The sequence below is a fragment of the Apis dorsata genome, unplaced genomic scaffold (assembly GCF_000469605.1).
Source record: "Apis dorsata unplaced genomic scaffold, Apis dorsata 1.3 scaffold_286, whole genome shotgun sequence".
Taxonomy (NCBI): Eukaryota; Metazoa; Arthropoda; class Insecta; order Hymenoptera; family Apidae; genus Apis; species Apis dorsata.
The window spans coordinates 136,893-145,935 of record NW_006263561.1 but is presented as its reverse complement, the minus strand read 5'-3'; the positions used below and the strand labels follow the sequence as shown (position 1 = coordinate 145,935).

Genomic DNA, 9,043 nt, shown 5'->3' with positions numbered 1-9,043 from the left:
CGCGCGATTGTGTGGATGGGGAGGGGGATGGAGGGGACGGGGAGGGGCGTGTCTGCGGGTGCATTACGCTGATTGCTGGTCGCGGCCTCTCCGGAGAACGTAGAGTCACGAAGGCAGGAGGGTGGAAGGAGGAAGGTGGCGGCCGTCACGGGTCGAACGAAGACAGAGCCGGATCCCGTGAACCGGCGAGGAGGAAGAAAAGGGAATAAGGGCCCTCTTCCACGGTTAAGTAAGTGAACGCTCGTACGAGCGCCCGGATTTTAATCCTTTAAATGAATGACGCCGGTGACGCTCGCTCGCCCTCCCACTTCTCCTATCTTCGTGACTATCCGACACCGAGCCACATCGAGTTTACATTCCTGTTGCGACACCGTTTCGCGCTCCTTGTCACGAGCGTCTCGACGCGCGCTTTAAAAATCGGATGTACTCTTTTCCGGAAGGATATCGTCGCTAGATAACAAACGAGAACGTACGTTAATTACAATAATATTCGATTCAGAATAATCTCGAGTTGATTTAAAAATCTCCACGAATTTGGATTGATCTTTAGTATTTTCAATCCTTTCTATTTCAACTGCAATTATTTTGATACGCTCGTATCGAATAGATATACTTTTTCATACCGATGAAATTTTCTCCTTTTTAACAAACTGAAATTGGAATTAGCCGAGCATGATAACGATAACGATTCATTTACGAACTTTCGGCATAGATAATTTTCAGAGTTGTGGTGGCCGAAAATTTAAAATTCGTTAAAATTTTATATTTTCGCTAATTGTATAAATTAATTCGAGTTTTAATTAGAAACACGTATACACACCTGTACATCGCGTAAAATAAAACCATACCAAAGCTGACAAATGTAGAACGCGTCGTCTATGGGATGGAAAAGTTCCAAGTCGAACGTGCCACGTCGTAGACTCCCATAGACTCCCGTGAAAAATCGAGGAACGGGAAACGAATACGGGCAAGACGCTAATATCCGCGTAATTGCGTACGCGTCGCTTCGTCTCGCGACGGTAAAACGTCAACGCGCTGGCAACTCATTATTCTTCTTGCCCCGAGGGCGACGCGCCGCCTTGTCCCATCTACGCCCGAATAATCATCACACGGAAGGGATTCCCCCATTGTGTTATTGTGTCTGCCGTTCGATGATAAATGCCGTGCACTTTCTCGGTAACCTGTTCATTATTAATACACTCCGATCCCGGATTGACAAAAGTTTCGTTTCGCCATTTTTAGAGAGAAACGTTGGTTAAACGTGGCTTGATTCTACGTTCTATCGAGATAATTACAAAAAGAAAAAAAAAAAAGGAAGACGATTAACATTTCGTCCATCGAACGGTTCAAATTCAAAGCGTTGAGATGGACGCAGCATTCTCGAGAAACGAGAATTATTTACACGAAATCGAGGCGACGAGAGTGGGAAGGGAAGAAGGGAGAGGGGAAAAGAAGGAATTCCCGAGAGAAGAGCAAGCTGGCGTTAATTCGAGAAGGATTTTCATGGGGCGGCTAGTCGAGCAGGGATTACGAAAACTCGTTAACCGGCTAATAGCCTTAAATGACGAACGACGAGATTTTTCTGGGCAACAGGATAGAGGAGAAGAAGGATTGTTGGAGCGATCATCCAGTTTTCACAGGGTGTACGCACGAGGTTGCCTTCCAAGGAGCAGCGGATAACGGAAACGGGTCGATGGAAGCGGGAATGTGCGGGCTTTTAAAATAGTATGGGGGGAGGGAAAGGGAATAGATTATAGGGATACCTCCGGATAGGGAATCGATCCTTGAATTACGGGCACATTATGACTGCGAAACTTGCTAAGGCCGCACTTTCCTACCTTCCCGGCAGCGAATTAATCTAACGCGAAAGAAGAGAAGAGCCTCGAAGCCGGAAGCCGATGATTCATTTCGGATGGAACGCGCTTAGAGGCCGAGATGGAGAAACGAAGGGGTTGGAAAGGAGAGAGAGGGAGAGAGAGAGAGAGAGAGAGAGAGAGAAGTGAAAGCTGTGGCGGGGCTTGAGAGGATTCCGGTAACGAGGAACGATCGAAGTCCCTTCGTTCGTCGATTAAACGATCGCGGCAAAACGCTGACATACACCGTGGCTGCCATTGTCCACGGAATCTGTTGGTGCCACCACTCTCTGTCCTCGATTTACGCTTTGCCCTCGTTTCGCTTTCTCAAAGCCCGCCCCGTGTTCGATTCACGATAATGATCCCCCTCCATCGAACGACTTACGAAACGTAGAGTTGCCTCGGATATTTCATTGCCCGACATTATATTACCGTTCGATAGTCCAATTTCCCTCCCCTTCCTCTCCCCGGGATAACGACTTCGCCAATTGACTTCGCGTGACGAATCGTTTCAGCCGATCGGGATGCACTTGAAGAAATACGAGTGGGTAGGACGACCAGACATCGGCGACTGTTCCTTGTGGGTGAGATCGGCCACTTTAGAGTTCGACGACGGTCTATGGCAGTGCCAGGTGACAGCCAGCGACTTCACCACGCAGGACGCGCTGGCATCCGAACCGGCCAGGCTCGTTGTCCGAGGTAAGGTTCAACCTTGAACTTGACAGTATTCGATGAAAAGCGGCGTTGACAAACTAATCAACGCGTTAAACGAGTGCGGGACCCATTTCTATTCGAGTGTGTATTGTCCGCCGGTGAAACCAGTCTGGTCATCAAATCCACGTTCGTCGCTTTTCATTGTCGTTATTCCCATTGTGACGAAATTAACGCGCTACCCGCGTGTCTAGGGACGAGGTATCGCGACAAGACAATGGGGAAGTTACGAAACTGGGCCGATGCGGGATATATATCCCGCTGACGATCAAAACGGTATTATTTCTCCAACAGCGGTTACGACCTTATAAGAAAACTCATTTTACGGGACGCGATGTTCGCGTTATACCGTTAAGCTCCTAGTTTAACGATTGATCCATACTTTCGCGTTCAAATATTGGATTGGAAGCGATCGAAAATTTTTATAGATACTTCTAGACAGGAGTCTAGACATTGGAAAAAATTGGTAAAATTATCATAAACACGCGTAATAATATCGCAAATGGAACTTTTATGATTTTTAGGCATATAAAAAGCCCGGAAGAAGAAGTTAACAATTTCGTCGTGAAAATCTATTAGAGGAAAATATCCGTTTTCATCATTTTTTTGATTCATCCCGAGATATAAAGTATGCTTAAAGTGTCGTAATCTAATACAGCTTAATACAGCGCAGAGATTATGAGAACTGATAGTCTACGCATCGGTGATCTACATTTTTTCTTGGAAGTGTCGGTTCTTCTGCGAATCGCTTCCAAGAATTGCGTCTGCGTCTGGAGTTTGGGATAAATCGTAAAGTGACGTAAAGTGCGAACGAGAACTCGAACAAGAGAAACAAAGGGACAAAGATAAACGATTAAAAATTATTCCTCTCTTCTTTACACGATTTCAATGGAAGAGTTTAATCGAATTTCGAGATAATTTAATGGACGGATATGTTTTCTCAGTAACGGTGAGTTGGAAACTTTAAATAGATTTAAAAAGCTTAGGTTAAAATAAATTGGATCGCGGACGATCGATAGATCCGACAAAGGTAATCAGGGGAGGAAAGCGGTTAAATGATAACGTAATTATAACGAGCGACGTCCAGAGAAACGTTGGGCCGCGTGTCTCCGAATATCCAGCCGCGCGACGGCCAAATTAACCTCTGCTAATTTTCTCATTCCAGTCAGCCCTCAGCGACCGCAGATAGAGTACGCGGATCGTCTAATTCTACCCGGCAGCAACGTGACAGCCCGAGCAGGTGAGATCGCTGCGCTCACTTGCAGAGCGCGGTATGGGAATCCTTCGCCTCTAATTAAATGGTTCGTAATTGTTGCACCGTAGATTCCGTTACCACTTACTACGTAACATCCACCCGACGACTCCCTCCTCGCCTCGGCCTTTTTCTCCTCGAAAACTCCTCGATCGAAATCGGGAACAAACCACCGATCGATTTCTCACCATAGAAGATAAGAATAGAGCAGAAGGAAGAAGAAGAAGAAGAAGAAGAAGAAGAAAAAAAGATCATCCCATTTCGATCTTTGGATCTTCTTTGGATTCCGAACCACTCGTTCGAATTCGAGCATCGTGGCACGGATATCTCGAACAACGGAATCGCGCGTCGACGAATCGACCGAGACGAAAGAGGATCGGCAAAAAAGGTCAAGGCAGGAAATTGAAACGGAGTAGCTAGCTACCTAGGAAAGGAACCGTGTAATAACATTGGTTTCCAAGGGAGAGGTTTGAATGCTTTTAGATTGCGCCCGTTTTCCAACCTCGTTCGTGCTCGCGTTCAATCATCGGCCGGAGAGTAACGCTGCTCCTTTTCGGGATTGATTCGATTAGCTCGCCGCGCCCCAGACTTGATTTCGCCTCGCGGACTCTGGGACAACTTAATTCCACTCGCGTCTTTCACGCCACAATCTCTCAGTCGTTCTCCCTGGTAATCGGAACGATTACCACCGTAATTGCACCGAGGGGTTTCGCAAGGGGTTCGCGGTGCAATAAGAGTCGCGAGTCGGAAGAAACGCTCGAAAAAGGATCGAATCTAATTTTTAAATTGAATTTCTTCTGGAGTCGCGGAGGCCAAGTCACTTCGTCGCAATCGTAAAAACAAATTGGAGAGTGTTTTTTCCCTCCGCTCCGCTGATTCTATTATTTCAAAACAGAGGAATCGCGGCGCTCTCCGTTTGTTCGAGTTAAGTTTTCCCCGCGCGAACATCCCGACTCGTAATGCACCCTGTGGATCTTAGCGCGTTGCGACGGCGCTCGGTCGGTCGCTCGCCCATGAATAATCATGATCCATTCCAGCCGGTATCTAGACGAAGTTAAGAGGCTATCGGGGTTCGCTTGCACCCCAGAGGCGTAGAAACAACAGGAAGCGCGGGATCGAACGAAACGTTGGATCCGAACCGGCTTCGACCGAGCGCGAAACCGAGAAACGTTGATCGAGTTGCAGAGACGAATCACGACCAGGGAACGGTGCAAGTTCACCGTTAGTTCGAAACTTGGATCCAATGACGCGACAGGTTTCCCCCTTTTCCGCTACTGTCCCTCCTTGTCCGTGCAAATCAGTCTAATTGATATCGGGGATGCTCGAAACGCCAAGTATGCGCTATCGACTCGATCATGGCTAAGCCTGCATTTATTTATATTATTTATTATCCTTACTTTTTTGTACCACGTCGCGTATTCATTAATTTCTTATCGAGATATCGATAGGATCGGTATAAAAATTTATCAAAGAAACAAACACTCTTTCTCTTTAATTTACCGGTGCTTGTAATTTACGTGTACTTTATTTGTAAATGATACTCATCGATCGAAACGAATAGCTTTGTTCGCGAGAAAGAACGACTTTGAAAAGCAATCGAACGTTAAGCCCCGCGTTCATAATCCTCTGTCACGTTTAAAAAAAAAAAAAAAAAAAAAGCAATATAATTTATAAGTATTATTCTTTCCGCGAGGAATATTTAAATGGTTTTGCGCGAGAGAAGAGAAACGACAGCGAGCGATCAAAGAAAACGAGACTAATGTAACGAGATGAAGCTTACAATGTTCTTTAACCGGAACAATTGATTGCACTCGTTTCTCTTATCTTACATGCAAATCCGCGGTAACATATACGCATCCCTCCCTCCGTTTCTCCGCCATTTCGAGCATCCCCTTTCCTTGGCCGGAAATTTCACTCCATTTTCTGCGCGATGGATACGTTTCCCTACGGTTATTTATCGAAGTAACCACGACACGCCGCGTGTGTCGCGTGTTATCACCGCGATAAGTAATCCCGGTTAAGTAGAATCAATCGGTTCCCAAAGACGCGTCTAAATTGCCGCGTCAATGGAAAACATATGGCGATCATCGAGTTTTCCCACCCCTTTCATCCTTCTTCTCCAACGCAGGAGACCAGAAAATCTATTCCACCATGAGTGAGAATGAAACGATGAAATGTTCAGAGCACTGAGGAGGTTGCTCGGAAATTGCAGAATGACGAACGTTTCAATTTTTGATTTCGTAGAGAAGGAAAGTATAGAGGGATAGCGAGAGTGACGGAGTAGAGAGGAGAGGCGGAACAGAGTTGAAAAAGAAAAAGGTGGGGGCGAGGAGAAAGGGTTGTTGGTTCGGTGTGTCCGTGTGATTTCACTGTTCCGCGCAGAGTTGTCACGAAGCAAGCATTGGAAATGCAAATTTTCGGAATGAAATGCTCGCAGGTACGTGGGTGAGACCGAAGTGAGGACTTTGAGGCCACAGGTGAATTCAACGGAGATAGATAATCCTCGTACCTGGGCGACCTACAGTGTCTGCGAGATCATGGCGGACAGATCGCGCTATGGACAGCCGATTCGATGCGTGGCCATTCATCCGGCCTATGACAATCCGACTATGTCGTCGAGCACGGAAGTCAGGTTCGATGTAAGATGTGAGTATATATCTTCTTTTTTTCCTTTTACTTCGATTTACTTAAGATAATTGATCTATTCGATCGATTTTTATCTGTATACTATCAAAGATGTTTGTTTCGAGTTCGTTGAAGATATTTTTGATGTTTTTTTCTTTTTTCTTCTTCCGAAAAGATTTATAATAGCATCGATATTCTTAAAATATCCTCCGATGTTATATCTTTTCATTCGTAAATGTTACGATGTCGAAAAATATGTTTAATAAAAGAAGAAAAAATGAAAACTTTCGTGCATGCGAAATTCTAAAAAATTGAACGCAAATTTTGTTTTATTTTATCAAGAGTAAGAAAATAATCATACCGCTTTGATCTTTTTTTCGTTCCACCCTAATAAATATTCAAAAATTCCGTACGCTTGATCCGAGCGTAACAATTTTAGCTGTCGCTTGCAGCCGATATTGAAAACAAATATTATTCCCTCCCCTCTCGGTTGTCTTATTTTAACACTGGTCAATCCGCTTGTCCGAGTGGGACGGATTAAAATCAGGGAGGGGGAAATTAATTCCGGGAACTAATTTAACAAACGATATCGAGTTACACCGATGTCGCAACTTAACCGCTTTAGCATAAACGGGATTTAGGTCCGTCGTAAAGGATACTCTTATTACAAAGTTGTTCCATAACGTTCAGGTCATTCTCGTTACTAACGCGGATTAGTAGGCAAGATTAATATTTAAGAATAATCACCGTTATCCTCGTCCAAGATGGAGGGAAGGGAGGATAACTCGAGGATCGACCGAATCCTCGAGCCAACTTTCCTCCCAACTTTTTTAACGAGATCTCCACCGTTGGAAACAATTTTTTCGCGATGAAGGGAAATCACGTCGGTCGGAAGACGGGCAAGTAATTTCGCGAGATTCGCGAGAGTTCGATCGCGGCGCGATGAATTTGTTTGGATCGAACTCGGGACTTAAGACGGGGGTGAAATTAAAATTCTGTCGGAGTATAACGTGAATAACGGACGGAAACAGGGGAAAAATAGTCCTTTTTAGTCGCGTGGTGGAACATTTCCTTTTCCTATATTCTTCAATATTCTGAATTCTGACTGTCTGTATATACGTATATATTAATAAATTGCGAATATCAATAATAATTTTATTACTTGGATTTAATTATATATAAGTATAATATTATGTAAAAGTTTTTTTTTTTTTTGACAAATTGATATCTGAAAAAAAGAATTCGTTTTACAAGACATCGTGTAATATATCGGTTCGATATCATATTGGATCATCTTCTGCTCACATAAATATAAATATTCTCACCTTTTAATATCGTAACATATTCATTTATGTCGTTTATAGAAAATATATACTATAAATATTCGCAATTTATTATTTATTATTATTAAAGTCCTGCGAATGAGATAATACGCACATCTCATTTTGAAAATTAAGCTCAGTCTATTATTTCCTTTAATTTATCGTATTTCGTATATTATTATAATATTATTATATTTTATATTATTAAGTAATCTCAATGCAAGTAATATTATTAACAAAATAAAAAGACGAACAATTGAATTTTCGTACGAATTTAAACGCGAAAAGGATGATGGGAATTTCGGTGGAGACGATATTTGGTTAGCACGTTCGAGAGCGAAAATGGTCATTTGACCCAGCGAGAAAGAACATGGAGCAACGAATAAATCGGTGTTAACGAGAGGTGGACAGAAAGGGTGCGTGTGCATCAGGCTGACCTCAACCCCTACCAAAGCAAGAATCCCCACCAAGGCTACGATTTAACCTCACACATACCGGTGACCGCGGAACCCTCATCAATCTCCCTCAAAACGCGGCACCCTGACGTCCTGCTTTTCGACCTTATCGACAATTCGAGCTCTGCTGCATCGTCCGACAATTTTGAATCGCTTTTTACGAAACAACAATGACTAATGGCCAGCGGATCGATTCGACCGGATTAAACGATATCTCGACCACTCTTTTTGTGAAAAATTGAAAACTGAATTTACTGAAAATCCAAAATATCACTCTCGTACGAAAGACGAGCGGATATAAACGGAATTAAAATAGATATTATGATTTTTTTTTTTCAATAATCTAAAAATTATTTCCATCGATTATTAACTATTTAAATAGTTCTTTTTTTTTTATTTTTCGCTATCAAATTCTCTAATCTATCTATTCTCTAATCAAATCAACCCTATACGATAAAATCCCATTTCGATCTCATCCACGATACCCGAGTAAACGAACTCTACTTAAACTCTTGCGATTTGAATTGACACTGCGTTATCCGATAATAATATATAAACATCCCTACATACGAGGACCTCCATTATATGAACTTTGTATCCCCAGTTATACAATATTTATCGGGTTATATTATAAATTTCTTTCCATTATTAATCGATAATAAATAAATCAATGATAATAGAATAATCGAGGTGTTACGTATCAACGGGCCGGGCGGTCATCAATATTCTCGACCGCTCCTCAAATTGCAACTGCGTGCAAATATAAATAGTCTCACTCTCCTCTTTATCTCGATACCGAATCTGTAATTCAACCACGACCGAGCT

The 9,043-nt window shown here is 43.1% G+C and overlaps 1 protein-coding gene and 1 long non-coding RNA gene across 6 annotated transcripts in view; one reads left to right on the top strand and one right to left on the bottom strand.

Annotated features, from left to right (window-relative positions):
* Window positions 1–9,043, top strand: part of LOC102672945 (kin of IRRE-like protein 2) — a 123,898-nt gene that overhangs the window by 97,977 nt on the left and 16,878 nt on the right. Inside the window, exons 3-5 of one of the 2 annotated variants that reach the window (XM_006616924.2) lie at window positions 2,369–2,552; window positions 3,730–3,804; window positions 6,254–6,462. In XM_006616924.2, coding sequence (XP_006616987.1) covers window positions 2,369–2,552; window positions 3,730–3,804; window positions 6,254–6,462 — 468 coding nt within the window. Of the gene's footprint in view, window positions 1–2,368; window positions 2,553–3,729; window positions 3,866–6,253; window positions 6,463–9,043 lie in introns of both variants that reach the window. The other variant, XM_006616923.2, reaches the window with a different exon arrangement.
* Window positions 1–9,043, bottom strand: part of LOC102672845 — a 104,706-nt gene that overhangs the window by 79,397 nt on the left and 16,266 nt on the right. The gene's annotated exons all lie outside the window — the stretch shown is intronic.